A 20,580-nucleotide genomic window follows, 5' to 3' on the forward strand; every position below is an offset into this window, starting at 1 on the left:
ATCCAACTCTCACGTCCATACATGTTTAAGTTAAGATAAACCAAATCATTAAGAGTAACAAAGTGATGAATAGTGCTCTGTAGTTTATAACAGAAAGGCCGTGTCTAGAGAGGAGTTTTAGAAGACTTCATGGAAGCTTTGAAACTCCTGTTATTCTTTTTTTTTTTTTTTTTCCTGTTATTCTTTGAAGAATAAATCTGCATTGTACTGGGGGCACAGGGCATCTTGTGCACTTTTCAATTATATCTGGAACACCCAATATGTGGTAGCCCAATCCATAAAAACATTTTTAAAAGACTGCTAAAAAAGTCAATACATGATTCAAAGGCATTTTATAATTCTTAACATTAATGTTATCTCAAGAACATGCTTGAAATTATTTTTTCTCCTTAGGAAAATGCTGGATCAAGACTCACCTCTTCACTTTGTTGAGAAAAGGGATGGTGAAAAATAAAATGAAATGCTTCCAGTGTACTTCCCCTATCCCTCAACTTACGGATATCTTTGTATTGATTAAGGTAAGGTGGAAACCAAGAGGCTGTCTTCTCTGGATGATAATGCCCTCAGTGGCCTTCCCACCACCAACAGCAGGAGTAAAGAGGGGGTGAGGAGCTGCAGGCTTCTGTCTAGACCGTCACCCTCACTTTCCACCCCACAGCCTCATGGCCTGGTTTCCCCCTCTATGTTGAGGCCTAAGGACTAATCGCATGATTCTCTTTACCAGCGGGTCACTCACCACGAAGCCAAGGAACCTCAGGTCAGCCCTCAACCCCTGTTAAATAACAGTCACAGCGCTTCATATCCCTTTTTCTAAGCCCAGCAGCCACTTCTGCCCAACTCCTGATCATTCTACTCTTCCTTCTGGAATTGACATTCAGTCATCAGCATAACCAGCACACACTTAGTTTCTCCTCTGAAAGTTCCCTACTTGTCCAGCTGAAATCTGTCTTGAGATGGCCATCTCTGTGATGGCAATTTTCTCTTCCACTTTCCTCTCAATGCTGTATTGTTCCAGGTTCTTGACTTTATAACATTATCATACTCCCTGATTTTTGTTCTCCAAAGTCTTTCTTTTAGTGGTCTTATTTAATTTTGTGGATTTAATGTGATATGAGAAGATTAACTCACTAGCAAACTGCCAATATAGTTCGAATTAATAAAATCTGAGGCAACAAGTCTGACTGCTTACACAACCCTTCCAAGTTAGATGGCCAGAAGGAATCCCAGACTCACCATGACTATTTGGAAATTGCTGCTCTTGCTATTTCTTGAACATCTGCTTCTTCTACACCATTCTTCTGTTATTATACAAAAAGTAGAGTCATTATTGCTCCTTCTTTCCCTAATACCTACATTCAACATATCATGAAATCTAATCAGTTCTGCTTTTGAAATATATCTATAATTGCATAACTTCTCACTACCTCCCTCAGTAGCATCCTGTTCTAAGCCATCATTAACTGTTGTATAGATTAATAAGCTTAATGCAAAGAAAATGGAAATGGGTGACATCATAGTAATCCAGACTTCATTCTTACATGGAAGTTTTCTTTAACCTCACCTACATCTTGGGTCCCTAGATAGAATCTGTCACTATCTTCTAACAGGAAGAATATCTACATTAATTGAATTCTGTTAAGTGTCAGGCAATAATGTTAGACCCATTTTACAGATGGAGAACCTGAACCTCAGACACACTAGTTAATACACAAGATGACTCAGAAAACACTTGGCACAGCTGGACTGTGCACAACTTGAGTGAAACAGGATTATCGTTTGAAAAATTAAAGGAAGGTAAGGACAGAATATGAGAGTCAAAAGGTTTTGGTAAAGAAGCAAATGCATGAGGGAGCATTTAGGATGTTTCATTATAGAGTTATCCGGAATTCCTCTATTACAACGTTCACCCTTCTAATCAATGCATAGACCAATAACTCTGTCCTAGTCTAACGTGTAAAACCCTGCAGTGCCAGTTTGCACCATCACTCCAGTTTGATATTGAGTTCAAGGGAAGACTGATGACCAAGTGAGAGTGAGCGATACCCCAAGTCAGTTATCTAGCACAAGGCAAAGCTAGAATTTGCATTTAGATGTCCGTAGTCTGGACTCACACTTGTTAACTTCTATTCTCTGGATTTTTTATTCCTTGTACGGGAATTTCTACAGTATTGAACTTTGTGGAAATTACTCATTCTATGTATCCTATTATCTTGTGAGACTATTAAAGTTAGAACTTGATATATTAAACTTTGTATTACTAGAATATAGCACTGCTCATGATACAAGAGTGGTAATCACAATGAAATGAATTAAATTACAGTAACCTATTTTATTGCATGAATATTCTTTGTGTCAGAAAAATCTGAATTGGGAGACTAACAAATCTCATTTTTAAATTTATTTATTGTTCTTTTATTAGTTTTTGCCCACACTGTGCAGCATGTGACATCTTAGTTCGCAACCAGGCATCAGACCCACGCCCCTATGTTGGAAGCACAGAGGCTTAACCACTGAACCACTAGGGGTCTCATTTTTAACAAATCTCTGCAATGATCTCATATAAGTCTCCTTCCATTTCTGTACTTCAGTTTCAATCATTTATGAGGATAGAGGTACTGGGTTATATTATCATCCAAATCCTTTAAGCTAGAACATTTTATATTTCTAACATTACTTAAAAATTACTTTAGTTGTTATGCCTATATTTAATTTAGAAAATTCAGATATAAGGTATAACTTGAACATAATTATGGTTCTAAGCTCAGGTATCACCCAGATCTTCTTTTTTATTGATACAGTGCATTTTCATAGTTCCTAAATAATCCCCATGAAGAACAGTACAGTCGTGACTGAGTTCATTTTTGCCGGGATAACTGATGACCCACAACTGCAGATCCCACTCTTTCTAGTGTTCACGCTCATTTACCTCCTCACTCTGATTGGGAACCTGGGGGTGATCACGCTGATCCTGCTGGACTCTCATCTCCACACTCCCATGTACTTCTTCCTTAGCAACCTCGCTCTGGTGGACTTTGGTTACTCCACAGCCGTCACTCCCAAAGTGATGGCTGGATTCCTCACAGGAGACAAGGTCATTTCCTACGAAGCTTGTGCTGCTCAGTTGTATTTTTTTGGTAGCTTTCTCTCTGTGGAAACTTTTCTCTTGGCCTTAATGGCCTATGACCGTCATGCGGCAGTGTGTAAACCACTCCGTTACACCAATATCATGACACCAAGGGTGTGTGCCTGGATGGTCATAGGGTCCTACGTCCTTGGTTTTCTAGTGGCCTCTGTTCACACTTGGAATGCGTTCAGTCTCTCTTTCTGTAGATCGAATGTGATTGATCACTTTTTCTGTGATGCTACTCCTCTCCTGGCTCTCTCATGCTCAGATAACAACAGAAGTGAGATGGTTTTATTTCTTCTGGTTGGCTTCAATGTCCTTTTTTCTAACCTGGTCATCCTGGTCTCCTATCTGTTTATCTTTGTCACCATTCTGAGGATGCGCTCATCTGGAGGACATCAGAAGGCCTTTTCCACCTGTGCTTCCCACCTCACTGCTGTCTTCATTTTTTATGGGATGGGTTCCTTCATGTACTTTCAGCCCGGCTCCCACCATTCCAGGAGCACAGACAAAGTGGCGTCTGTGTTCTACGCCATAGTCATCCCCATGCTGAATCCGCTGATCTATAGTCTGAGGAACAAAGAGGTCAAGGGTGCCCTAAAAAAGGCTGTGGGGAAAGCAAAGTCTTCCATAACATTCATATCTTAATTATATGGAAACAACAACAGAATGGTTACATACACGTCAAATCAAGCTACGGAAAATATTGACTTGCTCGGTCAATAATTATGTAATTTTTTTTTTTTTACATCATTCCTCAAGTTTTAAGTCTAGGAAACAAACATGTTGACAAAATGCAATCTCAGGAATAATAACTTTTCAGGAATCTAGCATGAAACTATAATTAATATTTTTTAAATTCTTGTAAATTATATTTTATTGTATATTTGTTCCATGATGAACCATACTTTCATATGGACATTTATGCTCACCCACATATTTAAGTACATGCCCCCTGCACCTTATTTTCATGCAACTTACATGTAACTCACACAACCATGGATGCAGAGAAAAATGAGTTCAAGAGTCAAATGGGATTGGTCTGTTTTTATACTGCCATTTGAACCAATGATTTTGGTATTTGATGATACATTTTAAAATATAATTTTATGTATTTTAAAATATAAATAGTCATTTTGTATGTGATTGTATTAAAAAAGAACTCTATATTTGAAATTATTTCATTTAAATACTTAATACTCCTGCCAAACATCGTCACTATACGTTTATTACTAGTGCTTTGTTTTTTTAATTCTTTTCATTGACAATAAGCATCATTAAATGGGCATCTTTATTTATCTCAATTTTCATCTTTATGGACTCATTACCCAGAGTAACATCTACATGAGACAATTTTAACAGAAAAAAGCATAGCAGAGTATAAAGGGAAATTAATGAAAGTATAATTTAAAGCATGATATAAAAATAACAACATTTAGTTTTATAGCCAGGCTTAACTCTTTTTCTATAGATTTCCAGCTTAGGACACATTTTATGCTCTTTCCTTTCCAATTACAGCCAGGTCACCAACTGATAAATCACCATTCAGGCTCAAATTAGAGGTTGAGCTGACTGGTCCTTCAGTTCAGTTCAGTTCAGTTCAGTTCAGTCACTCAGTAGTGTCCAGTTCTTTGTGCCCCAATGAACTGTGGCATGCCAGGCCTCCCTGTCCATCACTAACTCCCGGAGTTCACTCAAACTCATGTCCATAGAGTCGGTGATGCCATCCAGCCATCTCATCCTCTGGCGTCCCCTTCTCCTCCTGCCCCCAATCCCTCCCAGCATCAGAGTCTTTTCCAATGAATCAGCTCTTCGCATGAGGTGGCCAAAGTACTGGAGTTTCAGCTTTAGCATCAGTCCTTCCAAAGAACACCAGGACTGACCTCCTTTAGAATGGACTGGTTGGATCTCCTTGCAGTCCAAGGGACTCTCAAGAGTCTTTTCCAACACCACAGTTTAAAAGCATCAATTGTTCGGCACTCAGCTTTCTTCACAGTCCAACTCTTACATCCACATATGACCCCTGGAAAAACCATAGCCTTGACTAGATGGACCTTTGTTGGCAAAGTAATGTCTCTGCTTTTCAATATGCTGTCTAGGTTGGTCATAACTTTCCTTCCAAGGATTAAGCATCTTTTAATTTCATGGCTGCAATCACCATCTGCAGTGATTTTGGAGCCCCCAAAAACAAAGTCTGACACTGTTTCCACTGTTTCTCCATTTATTTGCCATGAAGTGATGGGACCACATGCCATGATCTTCGTTTTCTGAATGGTGAGCTTTAACCTAACTTTTTCATTCTCCTCTTTCACTTTCATCATGAGGCTTTTGAGTTCCTCTTCACTTTCTGCCATAAGGGTGGTGTCATCTGCATATCTGAGGTTCTTGATATTTCTCCTGGCAATCTTGATTCCAGCTTGTGCTTCTTCCAGTCCAGCCTTTCTCATGATGTACTCTGCATATAAGTTAAATAAGCAGGGTGACAATATACAGCCTTGACGTACTCCTTTTCCTATTTGGAACCACTCTGTTGTTCCATGTCCAGTTCTGACTGTTGCTTCCTGACCTGCATATAGGTTTCTCAAGAGTCTCAAAAATGATAGAATGATCTCTGCTCATTTCCAAGGCAAACCGTTCAATATCACAGTAATCCAAGTCTATGCCCCAACCAATAATGGTGAAGAAGCTGAAGTTGAACAGTTCTATGAAGATCTACAAGACCTTTTAGAACAAACACCAAAAAAAGATATCCTTTTTATTATAGGGGACTGGAATGCAAAAGTAGGAAGTCAAGAAACACCTGGAGTAACAGGCAAATTTGGCCTTGGAATACAGAATGAAGCAGGGCAAAGGCTAATAGAGTTTTGCCAAGAGAACACACTGGTCATAGCAAACACTCTCTTCCAACAACACAAGAGAAGACTCTACACATGGACATCACCAGATGGTCAACACCGAAATCAGATTGATTATATTCTTTGCAGTCAAAGATGGAGAAGCTCTATACAGTCAGCAAAAACAAGACCAGGAGCTGACTGTGGCTCAGATCATGAACTCCTTATTGCCAAATTCAGACATAAATTAAAGAAAGTAGGGAAAACCACTAGACCATTCAGGTATGACCTTAATCAAATCCCTTATGATTATACAGTGGAAGTGAGAAATAGATTTAAGGGCCTAGATCTGATAGATAGAGTGCCTGATGACTTCTGGACTGAGGTTCGTGACATGGTACGGGAGACAGGGATCAAGACCATCCCCATGGAAAAGAAATGCAAAAAGCAAAATGGCTGTCTGGGGAGGTCTTACAAATAGCTGTGAAAAGAAGAGAAGTGAAAAGCAAAGGAGAAAAGGGAAGATATAAACATCTGAATGCAGAGTTCCAAAGAATAGCAAGAAGAGATAAGAAAGCCTTCTTCAGTGATCAATGCAAAGAAATAGAGGAAAACAACAGAATGGGAAAGACTAGAGATCTCTTCAAGAAAATTAGACATGCCAAGAGAACATTTCATGCAAAGATAGGCTTGATAAAGGACAGGACTTAACAGAAGCAGACAATATTAAGAAGTGGCAAGTATACACAGAAGAACTGTACAAAAAATATATTCATGACCAAGATAACCATGATGGTCTGATGACTCACCTAGAGCCAGACATCCTGGAATGTGAAATCAAGTGGGCCTTAGAAAGCATCACTACGAACAAAGCTAGTGGAGGTGATGGAATTCCAGTTGAGCTCTTTCAAATCCTGAAAGATGATGCTGTGAAAGTGCTGCACTTAATATGCCAGCATATTTGGGAAACTCAGCAGTGGCCACAGGACTGGAAAAGGTCAGTTTTCATTCCAATCCCAAAGAAAGGCAATGGCAAAGAATGCTCAAACTACCGCACAATTGCACTCATCTCACATGCTAGTAAAGTAATGCTCAAAATTCTCCAAGCCAGGCTTCAGGAATATGTGAACTGTGAACTTCCAGATGTTCAAGCTAGTTTTAGAAAAGGCAGAGGAACCAGAGATTAAATTGCCAACATCCGCTGGATCATGGAAAAAGCAAGAGAGTTTCAGAAAAACATCTATTTCTGCTTTATTGACTATGCCAAAGCCTTTGACTGTTTGGATCACAATAAATTGTGGTAAATTCTAAAAGAGATGGGAATACCAGACCACCTGACTGGTCCTTACCATTCTCTAAGAATAAGCTAGTCTAGCTTTTAAATTTGGGTATATTAGAAGACTAAGACTCATTCAGAGATATGATAATAATTGCTTATAAACATATCTCTTAAAGCTAAAATAGTACCAACTTAACTTAGTCTAATGAGAATGTCTTTGAATTATCAATTCTCTATGTATTTGTTTTACTGCAATTATTTCTTTCTAGGTTAAATGATTTAGAACACATATAGGAAATATATAAGAATGTAAATTTATTTCAAAACCATGGACCCATATGTGGGAAGCAATGTTTTGAATGGGATGTTTTGAATCTCGCGTTGAGGGCTCCTGTGGTTTGACTTGAAGAGCCAGCTTATCCTTTTATGGGATAATGGAGAGTGGCTCAGTGGTAAAGAATCTGCCTGCCAATGCATGAGCTGCAGGAGCCATGAGTTTGATCCCTGGGTTGGGAAGATCCCCTGGAGGAGGAAATGGCAGCACATTCCAGTATTAATCCTAGGATAATCCAATGGACAGAGGAGCCTGGTGGGTTACAATCCATGGATCGCAAAGTCAGACATAACTGAGCAATTGTGCATAACAATGAAATGGAGATACTTAAAATGTATATCCTTCAGAACTAAGTGAAAGATCACAGCAACAGATTATCTCTCCTGATAGGAAAGATTTTTCCTTTTGGAGAAAAGGAACCAAAGATGGTAACAATAACCCTGTGTACGAGACAGCAAAAGAGACACTGATGTATAGATCAGTCTTATGGACTCTGTGGAAGAGGGAGAGGGTGGGGAGATTTGGGAGAATGGCATTGAAACATGTATAATATCATGTATGAAACGAGTCGCCAGTCCAGGTTCGATGCACGATACTGGATGCTTGGGGCTGGTGCACTGGGACGACCCAGAGGGAGGGTAGGGGAGGGAGGAGGGAGGAGGGTTCAGGATGGGGAACACGGGTATACCTGTGGCTGATTCATTTCGATATTTGGCAAAACTAATACAATATTGTAAAGTTTAAAAATAAATTAAAAAAAAAGAAAAGGAACCAGGTTCTTCATTTTCTATGAATTATCCTTATAAAATGCTAAAGCCTCCCTGGAACATTTCAAGTGTGAAGAATCATTTTGGCTACCTGTTTTGCAAATCCCAGTGTAAAAACAAAAGTGCTGAGCCCCTTGTTAAAAATGTATAGTAATTTTAAGTTAGCAAGAACAGAGTGTTAAACGCACTGCAGAACCTTCTAAGCACAAGGTCTTCATGGCTACATGGGATTCATGCTCATGAAGCCATCCCTGAACACTCTGCTTCCTCTTGTATATAATCTTATAAATTATTGGTCATAAAGTTTGTTCAAGTTTTTCCATAACATCTTATGGAAATGAACTTTTTGGCCAACCCAAATACAAAACCTTAATATCTAAAGTATTGTCCACATTTTATATCATAATGAAAATGCAAATTAAAGCAACAATGGAAGAATACTGCACATCTTTTAGAATGGCCGAAGTCCAGAACACTGACAACATCAAGTGCTACTAAGGATGTGGGGCAATAGGAACTCTCATTCATTGCCAGTAGGAATGCAAAATAGGACCATCTCTTTGGAAGACAGTTTGTCAGTTTCTTACAAAGCTAACCACACTCTTACTATATAATGTAGCACTTGTTTTACTTGGTATTTACCCAAATATGTTGAAAACTTAAAAGTAGCACACAAAAAGTAGCTCAATTTATAGCAACTTTATTCATTATTAAGAAAACATGGAAGCAATCAATATGTCCTTCAATAAATGAATGGATTGATATTGTGCAATTCAAACAATAGAATGTTATTTGGTGTTAAAAAAATGAGCTATCCAGCCATGAAAGGACATGAAAAATATTTAAATTCATATTTCTAAGTAAAGAGACCAATGTGAATCGACTACCAACTGCCTGGTTTTGCTATTAACATTCTGGAAAAGGCAAAACTATGGTGATAGTAAAAAACAGTGCTTTTTAAGAGTTCAGGGTTTGAAAAGGATGAGTAGATGGATCACAGAGGATTTTTAGTGTATCAAAAATAGAGAAGACTTTTGAGAGTCCCTTGGACTGCAAGGAGATCCAACCAGTCCATTCTGAAGGAGATCAGCCCTGGGATTTCTTTGGAAGAAATGATGCTAAAACTGAAACTCCAGTACTTTGGCCACCTCATGGGAAGAGTTGACTCATTGGAAAAGACTCTGATGCTGGGAGGGATTGGGGGCAAGAGGAGAAGGGGACGACAGAGGATGAGATGGCTGGATGGCATCACTGACTAGATGGACGTTGAGTCTGAGTGAACTCCGGGAATTGGTGATGGACAGGGAGGCCTGGCGTGCTGCGATTCATGGGGTCACAAAGAGTCGGACACGACTGAGCAACTGATCTGATCTGATAATGAAAGATAATACCATCATCAGTTTTCAGTTCAGTCGCTCAGTCGTGTCCGACTCTTTGCGACCCCGTGAATCACAGCACGCCAGGCCTCCCTGTCCATCACCAACTCCTGGAGTTTACTCAGACTCAACGTCCATCTAATCAGTGATGCCATCCAGCCATCTCATCCTCTGCCGTCCCCTTCTCCGACTGCCCCCAATCCCTCCCAGCATCAGAGTCTTTTCCAATGAGTCAACTCTTCACATGAGGTGGCCAAAGTACTGGAGTTTCAGCTTCAGCATCAGTCCTTCCAAAGAAATCCCAGGGCTGATCTTCAGAATGGACTGGTTGGATCTCCTTGCAGTCCAAGGGACTCTCAAGAGTCTTCTCCAACACCACAGTTCAAAAGCATCAATTCTTCGGCGCTCAGCCTTCTTCACAGTCCAACTCTCACATCCATACATGACCACAGGAAAAACCATAGCCTTGACTAGATGGACCTTTGTTGGCAAAGTAATGTCTCTGCTTTTGAATATGCTATCTAGGTTGGTCATAACTTTCCTTCCAAGGAGTAAGCATCTTTTCATTTCATGGCTGCAGTCACCATCTGCATACACTTGTCCAAATCCATGGACTATCCAACACTAAAAGTGAACCCTAATGTAAACTGCTACCTTTATATGGTTATGAGGTGTCAATGTATGTTCATTCTTGGCGAGGAAAAATAGCATTCTAGTGAGTGATATTGCTAGTTGGGAGGCTATAAATGTGTGGTGACATGGGGTGTATCGCAGAAATGATCATAAAATTTACACAACTTAATTGAGATTGATCAAGAAAAAAGAGAGAACACTGAAACTACTTAACAGAAATAAGAAGGTTTAAAAGAATTCTAAGAGGAATTATATGGTAACAGTTGACAGATGCAATTTCTATAAAAGACACAAACAAACACTATAGATTCAAGAACAAATAAAGAGATAAATGAACTTACACTAAGTAAAAAATTAGATTAATCATAACTAAAACACTACCCAAAGCAAAAATTTTATGTTCAAGTGGCTTCACTGGTGAATTGTCCTAAACCTTTAGAGAAGAAATTAATAACACAATATTGCATAGAATATACAATAGGGAGAAACACATTTTTGTTTTGTGTATCCCTTACCTGTTTATTGTGGATGTAGATACTTTTATTACTTTTGTCTGTTAACCTTCGTACTAACATTATAAATGGTTAATTTGCTACTTTTTTTGTATAATTGCCTTTGCCAATGAGATTTCTCCTTTCAGAATATTCTGTTTGTGGTTGTAGCTTATTCCTTTCCACTTAGAGAAGTCTCATTTACATTTCTTGTAAAGCTAGTTTGGTGGTCCTGGACTCTTTTAGATCTTGCTAAGCTGTAAAACTTCTGACTTTTCCTTCCAATGTTAATGATAGCCCTTCCAGGTAGAGTATCTTGGTTTTCCCCTTTCATCACTTTAAGCATACCATGCCACCTTCTTCTGGCCTGCAGAGTTTCTGCTGAAAGTTAGATGATATCCTTCTGGTTGCTCCTTTGTACATGATTTGTTGCTTTCCCCCTTGTTTCTTTTAATATTCTCTCTTTAATTTTTGCCTTTTTAATTACAAGGTGTCTTGGTGTGGACTTTTTGGAGTAGATCCTGTTTGGGATTCTCTGTGTTTCCTGGAGTTGGATATCTGTTTCCTTTCCCAGGTTAGAGAAGTTTTCAGCTTTATGTCTTAAGATATGTTCTCTTCCGTTTTCTCTCTCTCTTTTCTTCCTGGAACCCCTATCACAAGAATTAGTTTCCTTGATGTTGTCTTAGAGGTCTCTTGAACTATTCTCATTTCTCGATGTTTGTTTTTCTTTTTTTCTGTTCTGCGTGTGTGATTTCCACTAGCCTGTCTTCCAGTCCACTGATTCATTCCTCCATATCATCTAATCTTCTGCTTACTTTTTTCTAGTGTATTTTTAATTTCAATTATTCTTCAGCTTTGTTCAGATCTTCTTTATGTTCTCTACTTTGTTACAAGTTTCACTATGTCCATCTTTTCTTCTCCTGAGTTCTTTGAACATCTTTTGGAGCAAACCCTTGAACTCTTTATTGGATAGATTGGATATATCCATTTAGTTCTTATGAACTTTATCTTGTTATTTCATTTGGATCATATTATTTTGTTGCCTTATTTTGACTGATTCATTAATTAGTCAAATTCGCTACTTTATATGTATTTGATAGGTTGGTTATGTTCCCCGGTCTTGGAAAGTGGCTTGATGTAGGAGACATCCTACATGTCCCAGCAGGGCACTCCCCTCTGCTCCCCAGGGCTCTGTGCTCCAGGGGAGGCCCCTGTATGGGTGGTGGAGTCATTTTGCTGCAGCAGGATGACTTATCTGGGTGTGCAGATAGGTGTGACTGGCCTCTGGTCTGGCTGGTCACTGGGCCTGGCCTTGTGCAGAGGCTGTCAGCTGCTGGTTGGAAGGCCTGGATCCTAGCCAGGCTGACTGTGTGTCTAGGAAAGTCCTCTGTAGTGCTGGCCCAATGGTGAGTCAGGCTGGGTCAAGGTGGCTGGCTATAAGCCCCCAGGGCACCAGGAGCAAGTGCTGCCCTGCTGGTGAGTGGAAGTGGGTCCCCGGCTGACTCCCTGAGGGTCCCAAGGAGTGCTCAGGTACAGACGCCTAGGTATAAGAGAAACAAGTTTTGAGAATGTATGTACAGCATAATCACTACAGTTAATTATACTCTACTGTATATTTAAAAGTTGCTCAGAGGGTAGACCTTGATTTCTTAACCAAAGAAAATAAATTGTAATTACATTAGGTGATGAATATGTTAATTAAACTTACCAAGGTAATCATTTAAGTATATATATTATATACATAAAATTAACACATATATACATATGTGTGTGTGTGTGTGCTTCAGTTATGTCTGACTTTTTGTGACTTTGAAGACTTTTGAGAGTCCCTTGGACTGCAAGGAAATCCAACCAGTCCATCCTAAAGGAAATCAGTCCTGAATATTCATGGGATGGACTGATGTTGAAACTGAAACTCCAATACTTAGGCCACCTGATGTGAAGAGCTGACTCATTTGAAAAGACCCTGATGCTGGGAGGGATTGAAGGTGGGAGAAGGGGACGAGAGAAGATGAGATGGTTTGATGGCATCACTGACTCGATGGACATGAGTTTGAGTAAACTCCAGGAGTTGGTGATGGACAGGGAGGCCTGGCATGCTGTGGCCCATGGGGTCAGAAAGAGTTGGACACGGCTGAGCAACTGAACTGAACTGAACTGATGGTGTGTAACCTGCCAAACTCCTCTGTCGATGGGATTATCCAGGCAGGAATACTGGAGTGGATTGCTATGCCCTCTGCCAGGGCTTTTTTTCCAACTCAGGGATTGAAATCCCTTGCATCTCCTGCATTGGCAGGCAGGTCTTCTTACACTGGTGCCCCCTGGGAAGTCATATACATATATATATGTATATACTCAGCTTGGTGGTTGTCAAATTTCTATAATGTCATATAACAATTATATTTCAAAGAGGTGGGAATAATAAAAGTAAACATTATTTAGAGATACTTAACAAACTCATCAGAGATCAGAATAGGATATAATTTTCTATTATACTTTGCATTTGAATGGGAATGTATAGAATTATTTCTCACTACTTTTTGTTTGCTATATATTTCAGGTTCCCTGAAAATCACATTGATAAAATTCTAATTGAACTAACTTTATGGATAGTGGCAGAGATCATATACACGCTCACTACAAAAGTGTTCTTCCTACACACAAAGAAATGCCTTTGCAGATAGGACATTTCTTTGCAGATAGGCGTGTACGGTTGTTATCCGACATGCATTTTATCACACTCTCTTGTTTCACTTACAGAAACCTTTAGAGTCACTTGTGGAAGATGTCAGTATTACTAAGTGTAAGAATGAGAAGGCGTGGTCTCTCTTTACCACTTAGAAATGAATTACTTGGAAAACCACTCGACCCTTATATGACTGTAAGAAATCTGAGAAATATAGTTTCATCTAAAGGTATGAAATATGCATAAAAGGTAAGCAAGGTTAGTATTGGGTTAGAATAAAGCTGGAATACTTGCGATTTGCTAGGTTTTACCCCAATCAGGCTAAGATTTCCAAATTCAAGGGGCACAATAGGCACAGAAAGATATTTACTTTCCAATGGGAAAGAAAGAAAATCCCACAGGATTTATGGAAGCAATGTCTGAGGCTTTGTGGTTCGATGCCCCAGCAAACCCCCCTGGAACAGGAAGGATGTGTTTTCCTTCCTGCTCTGATGTCCACATCAGCAGCTTCCAAGAGTGTTAACAGCCTCTTTTTCTTTATTTTTGAGAACAGATGGGTATACTGTGGAAGAAATACCAACTCATACACCCATGACTGTGCTTAGTTGGTTCCCTAAGTATTTGATCCCCAAAGGCAAGATTTTAATTAAAATACTGAGTGCATGAGGCCTGGACCTGTGGATGGATCACAGGAGAGCTTGTTCCTGGGAGGTTCACGTCAGAGTAATTCCCTTCAAGACATTTGTCATCAGACCCTCAGTCCCAACCTGACTTTATTGAAACTCACTAGAGTGAGAATAACCTGGGGCCCTGGGCAGCTTGTTCACTTGATTTTATTTTATCACAAGCGGGTCTCGGTGCAGGAGGCCTTTTCCTTCACAGTGACATTGCTGCAACACGTTAGTCAGAATGACCTTGGCTAGCACGCTCTGACAACAAGAGGAGTCTTCTATGTGGACTGAGTGATTTACTAAGCATTTCACATCCTCCATCTTATTTCATCTCCACCGCTCTATGAAACATCAGGGGTGGGAATCACTAATTCCATTAAAAAAAATACAGTAAGTGAGGCTAACTGTAGTGAAAGACTTCACTTTTGTTCTCATCTGAAATGAGAAATCTAGAACGGAGGACTTTTGAGGTTTGAAGTGTAGTGCCAAGGAATCTACTTATGGTCCAAAAGATGTCTTTAAATTAATGAGATAAGATAATTCACAAGGTACAAACTCATGGTTATAACGTAAACAAATCGTGGGAGCTACAATGCACAGCATAGTGAGTACAGTTCATATTCCTATACTGTATATTTGAAAGTTATTAAGTGAGCAGATCTTAAAAATGCTCATCACAGGGGAGAAAAATTGTAATTATATCAGAATGGATGCTACCTAGACTTACTGTGATGATCATTTTTCAGTACATTCAAGTATCAAATCATTACGCTGTACATCTGAAATTGATATATGTCAATTTTCCCTCTATTTAAAAGAGGTAATTTAGGACCATAAGAGGGGGAAGCCATAACCTGCTTGTCCTACTAAGCTTTCATCCAACCTCATCTTGTAGGGTTGTTGGTAGTTATGTTGCTGTGACTTGAGTAGAAAAGTTAGTAGAAAAGGAATTGGGATTGCATCTTGGAGTAGCTTTAGGAAATATTGACCATTGCTTTGCGTATATAAGCCATCCAGTCATTTTTTCTTAAGAGTTAGAAAATAAGTGTTTTATATTATCAAGTGTTTGATTCCTTAATATATATATTCACTTCAATATATTTCAGTTTAAAAAGGAAATTATTGGACTATGACACTGAAATTAATAACTGATACAGTGGGTTGAAATCTGCCTCTTGTTTTCTATTCAACACACTAGTTTTTCATTTCATTTTTGTCCTTTGCTTTGGACTAGAGTTATCTCAGACTAAGTAATTAATTTTCCTCTTTTTGTCTCCTATTATTGGGACTTTTGTCCTTCACTTATTAAGTTGTACCTTGATATTTTAATTTTTCTTCATTATGAAAGAACTGTATAACATTTTTATTCTGATTGATTCCCACCTCTTTTGCTCTTATTGTCAAGTATTTTAGGATCTTCCCAACCCAGGGATCGAACCCGAGTCTCCTGCATTGCAGGCAGACGCTTTACCATCCGGGCCACCAGGGAAGCTGGCATTTTAGCTTTACATGCAATTAAAACTTTAGAAGATTTTTTCAATAGTATTTAAAACACTTCATATATTTATTTGTGTTATCAACATGTTAGTTTTTCCAGTATTTTTTCTAATTTCCTCTATTTTTCATTTTGGAACTTTTTTGCAGAAGAATCTTCTTTAATAATTCTGTCAGCATGGATCTATAGGCAATTGGATTATTCCACTCCACCCTGAATCAGTTGCTTATGTTGAAAAACTGTAGTCAGTTTCACTGTAGCTCTTACAAAAATAATGTTTAGTTTTCTTCTCTGGCTGCTTTTCATATTTACTTTTTGATTTTCATTAAATGAAAATATCATGATCAATCTGAGGAACTCAGGAGTATTCTGAATGATACTACACTTATTCTCAAACTTATGCTATATAAAGTTTGTAGGAGTTCCTTTAAAAGTAGGTCCAGAATTAAATAAAGTTGGGAAAACATTGGATTTGTCAAATCTAAACTTTAGGATCACTGATAAGTAAATTCCCATGAAAGTGCTACACAGCATACCACAAATATTTGAAAAAAGAGTCCCATGGATCACTTTTTGAGACAAGCCGTCTCACGGTGATCCACTTCTACCATATACCAGCTGTTCTGCACTGTGTGTGAACACCCTTCCTAGGAGATGAGCATAAAGTTTAAATGTCATACTTAGGATTGCTATAGCCTGATTCCTCACATATAATTGCTGTGTGTCTTTTGCAAGCTGCTTAACTTCTCAAATGTGTTTTTTTCTTCTGAATTTTAAAAGTTGATAGTAATAATGTCTATATGGGAATTTTTATGAGTACTGTATTAGATTGGGCCTGGCATATGGCATATAATATATGCACAGCAGTCATGTATATGTTATGCAAGTAACATATAATCTAAATTTTATGTATATATACACACACACATACATATATATACATTATACTATTAATGAAAACAGCATTACAATCATTCTAAATGCTAATAGCAACTGACTTGTAATTTTCTGACCATAATCATCACTTTTTATTTGTAGCATAATAATTTGTAAGAATGACGCTGAAGCTGAAACTCCAGTACTTTGGCCACCTCATGCAAAGAGTTGACTCATTAGAAAAGTCTCTGATGCTGGGAGGGATTGGGGGCAGGAGGAGAAGGGGATGACAGAGGATGAGATGGCTGGATGGCATCACTGACTCAATGGACGTGAGTTTGAGTGAACTCCGGGAGTTGGTGATGGACAGGGAGGCCTGGCGTGCTGCGATTCATGGGGTCGCAAGGAGTCAGACATGACTGAGCGACTGAACTGAACTGAACTGACTGAATTTGTAAGCATGTTTTATATTGCAATTTACAGAGTAAGCTTCTCTGTTTTCTGGGAAAAAAGGATTTAATATGTTGTGTGTTGTTAAGGGTGAGTTAATAAAAGAATAGCAATAACTATAAAAACATTTTTGAGAGATTATCACTTTTGACACTGCAATGAGGGTGTATATAAAAGATGTCTTCCAAGTACATTATGATACAGTGATGCATACAGAAGTGTCATGTCGATGTTACACAAGTGTTTAGAGTTTCATAGTACAAAATGGAGAATCTGGTATTAAATCTAGATAAGTCTATTGAACTTGATATGCTTATCTCTCTCACACTATATAGACATTGTCCAACCATGGACTTAGAAGAAAGATTCTAATGCATTTCTAGTTATAACAGTAGCAGCTGTTTCTACCAGCATAACAATACACAACAAACACTGATAGTCTAAGATTATAAGGTGGTCTCAATACTTCGGTGTATGAGAATTCCATTCAATCATCCCAAAATATCACAAGGAAAATTCTAGGAATTACTCCACTGGGGCTTTTAAAACATAGGCTATAAGAAAGAGATTTTGGGTATGATGGATTCTCCTTGAGAAATAGGTTACGGCTTGGCACACAATGATGCATGTTTCCAAATCAGTGGGACTGAAATGTACTCCAGTCTGAACCTGATCGTCAGTTCCAGTGGTTTTTGCTTTATGCAGGACAGGATTTCAGTTATTCTTGCCAGTTGTCCACGCTGGTCCTATGGTCCACACCAGTCATTCCTCCTGATGATTTTGGTGTTTGGGTTGGGAATTTTTGTTTGCTTGTATCTGTTTATGAATTTTGTTCTGGAAAGGACACTGAAAACAAACTTTCCAGGAACAAGTCTTGCTAACTGTGCTGCAGTCCCTCTGGCTTCTTTAGATTCTGCCAACTTCTTTGACAACTTGAAGACACTGTACCTTTTCACTTTGTTTGGGCAATCCTTCCTATGCTGTGGAGAAGGAAATGGCAACCCACTCCAGAATTCTTGCCTGGAGAACTGCATGGACAGAGGAGCCTGGTGGGCTACAGTCCATGGGATTGCAAAGAGTCAGACATGACTGAGCGACTATCACTCACGCTTACTATGGTACCTCTATCCATCCTTCATGCATTGGCTGAGGTGTTGATTCTCTGAGAAAACCTTCTGCCTGTCATTGAAAGTACGTTTTTGTAGGACTTCCCTATAGTAGTCAGTGGTTAAAAATCCACCTTACAATTGCCTTGCAATTTAGGCAACAGATTCAATCCCTGGTCGGGGAAGTAAGATCCCACATGCAGAGGAGCAACTGAGCCCTCTTGACACCATGAAAGATCCCGCCTTGTGCAATGAAGATCCCACTGGCCAACTAAGATCCGACACAGTCAAATAAATGAACATTTTCAAAAGCAGATTTTCATTATTCATTCTAATGTGGGCACCTTGTTCTAATTATAATTGTATCTCCTTATTTGTGAGTTTGCTTAATGTTTGTCTTCTCCTGTAAACCTGAGCATTTGAGACTGTGAACATGTTTGTTTTCTGTAGATATGTACACCTACGTCCAGGACCATGGCTAAACTCATCTGGGACCAATACAGTGTTGAATGAATGAATGATTCTTGTCAATGGTGCAAGTGTTTCAGTCGAATTAAGGAATGCAATTCTGTCTGAAATCCAGACAGGCTTAATAACAGACTTCTGTCCCTGTTTCCCATGTTTATGCCAATATGCAGCCCTAGAGGTAATGATCTAACTTGATTTTAGCATCATCAAAGAGAATTAATACAAACTACGTTAATTCACTCACAGTCTACTTCAGCAAGCAGAACTGGATTCCTATGCACACATTCATCACTTTTTGTCCAATAGTCTGAGATAAGGCCCTATTGTTGCTCTCATGGGGGCTTTGTCCCCTGAGCGTTCCGTGGGTTTATAACTCTCTCTTTCAGTTCCCAATAACTCCATTTGGCTTTATATGTAAAAGACCATGTAAATGGACCATAAAATGTTACTTGACCATTGATTCATTCAACTGATTGTCCACAGTGTCTATTACCTCCTATGGCCTTGCCCCAGAGTGAGATCTCTCTGAACTTGGAGCCTGTAGTCATGACCAGGAGAAATAATCATGACTTTGATTATGATGATTGCCATTTTCAGGACACTGCAGGGATTCGCTTCTTTTCTCACGACAGCAGTATCCTTTTAGGGAGGATGTTGTTTGGGGCTGCCGATCTAATACCTCTGCTTTATAGATGAATATAAGGTGACTTAAAGGAGTTGGGTGGCTTATCTGAGGAAACACATCAGCAACTCTTACCGTACAATCATGTTAGCTACTTCTGTGGCACTGCTTTTTTTCTCAGTCTCTCTTTGCTCCAAAGTTCTTTTCCCTTTTGATCAAAGACTAAGAAGAAAATCTCAGTAGAATGCTTCTTATCTTTTATGGATTGAATTTCTGATTCAAGACTCATGTGAAATCAATGAATGAGCCTGTTCATTGTTCAGCATACCAGGTAAGTCTCCGATCAAATCTACAGTCTGTATATATTTTTAGGGACAGAGGTAAGCAGGAAAATATATCAAGGTACCCATTTCTCTCTTGATTTATTCATAACTGAATACTGAATATTTTATGCAACATACTGGATATTATTAGGTGTCTGTGATTTTTAGTGACAGACTGTGTTACAAATACCATGGAAGTTCTTAAGAAGAATATGTATTTATGTTGTATAAAAATAAAAGGAACAAGAGGGTCTTGAGTCCCTGCTTTGCCTTAGAGGAGCTTTTAGAACTTGGACAAATTATTAAACCTTTCTCATTTTTAGCTTCCTCTTTTGGAGTATGGTATTATTAGTTAACAACTGGCTAATCCCAAGGTCTTTGCGAGTATCAATTTGGATCTCAATGTGAAAATTTATTATAAGTTGGAGAGCACATAACATTAATGAAAAAAGAGCAAGAATAGAGAGAAATAAAAAAAGGGGGGACCCAGGCTAAGTGACCAACTATAAAAATGCACTGAAATAAGAGGCATAAAAAAAATCACACCAGAATGAAGAATTTATGGGAATGAAGGAATCTGGACTCTAGCTTTTATTCTGAAGCTTTGCTGGCATTCAGTTCAGTTCAATTCAGTCACTCAGTCGTGTCCAACTCTTTGCGACCCCATGAACTGCAGCATGCCAGGCCTCCCTGTCCATCACCAACTCCCAGAGTTCACTCAAACTCATGTCCATCAAGGCGGTGATGCCATCCAGCCATCTCATCCTCTGTTGTCCCCTTCTCCTCCTGCCCCCAATCCCTCCCAGCATCAGAGTCTTTTCCAATGAGTCAACTCTTCACATGAGGTGGCCAAAGTACTGGTATTAGGCACTCAGTTAATAGTTAATAGATTGATTAACTATTTGATATATTGACTGGTGAACTATAGTGTAAATGAGACCATGGTACCATCCCACTGGCCCGAGACAAAGATAATGCTCTCTGCTTGGGAATAAAGAATAGGAATATCCCAAATAATCAACATTTTATATATTACTCTTGTACT

The 20,580-nt window shown here is 38.9% G+C and overlaps 1 protein-coding gene across 1 annotated transcript; it reads left to right on the top strand.

Moving 5' to 3' along the window:
* Nucleotides 1-2,827: 2,827 nt before the first annotated feature.
* On the top strand, nucleotides 2,828-3,772 carry LOC113904621 (olfactory receptor 5B12-like). Its single transcript, XM_027561750.1, has one exon. The coding sequence runs from the start codon at nucleotides 2,828-2,830 to the stop codon at nucleotides 3,770-3,772; it is 945 nt and encodes a 314-aa protein (XP_027417551.1).
* The last annotated feature ends 16,808 nt before the right edge of the window (nucleotides 3,773-20,580 follow it).

The sequence above is a fragment of the Bos indicus x Bos taurus genome, chromosome 15 (genome assembly GCF_003369695.1).
Source record: "Bos indicus x Bos taurus breed Angus x Brahman F1 hybrid chromosome 15, Bos_hybrid_MaternalHap_v2.0, whole genome shotgun sequence".
Classification (NCBI taxonomy): domain Eukaryota; kingdom Metazoa; phylum Chordata; class Mammalia; order Artiodactyla; family Bovidae; genus Bos; species Bos indicus x Bos taurus.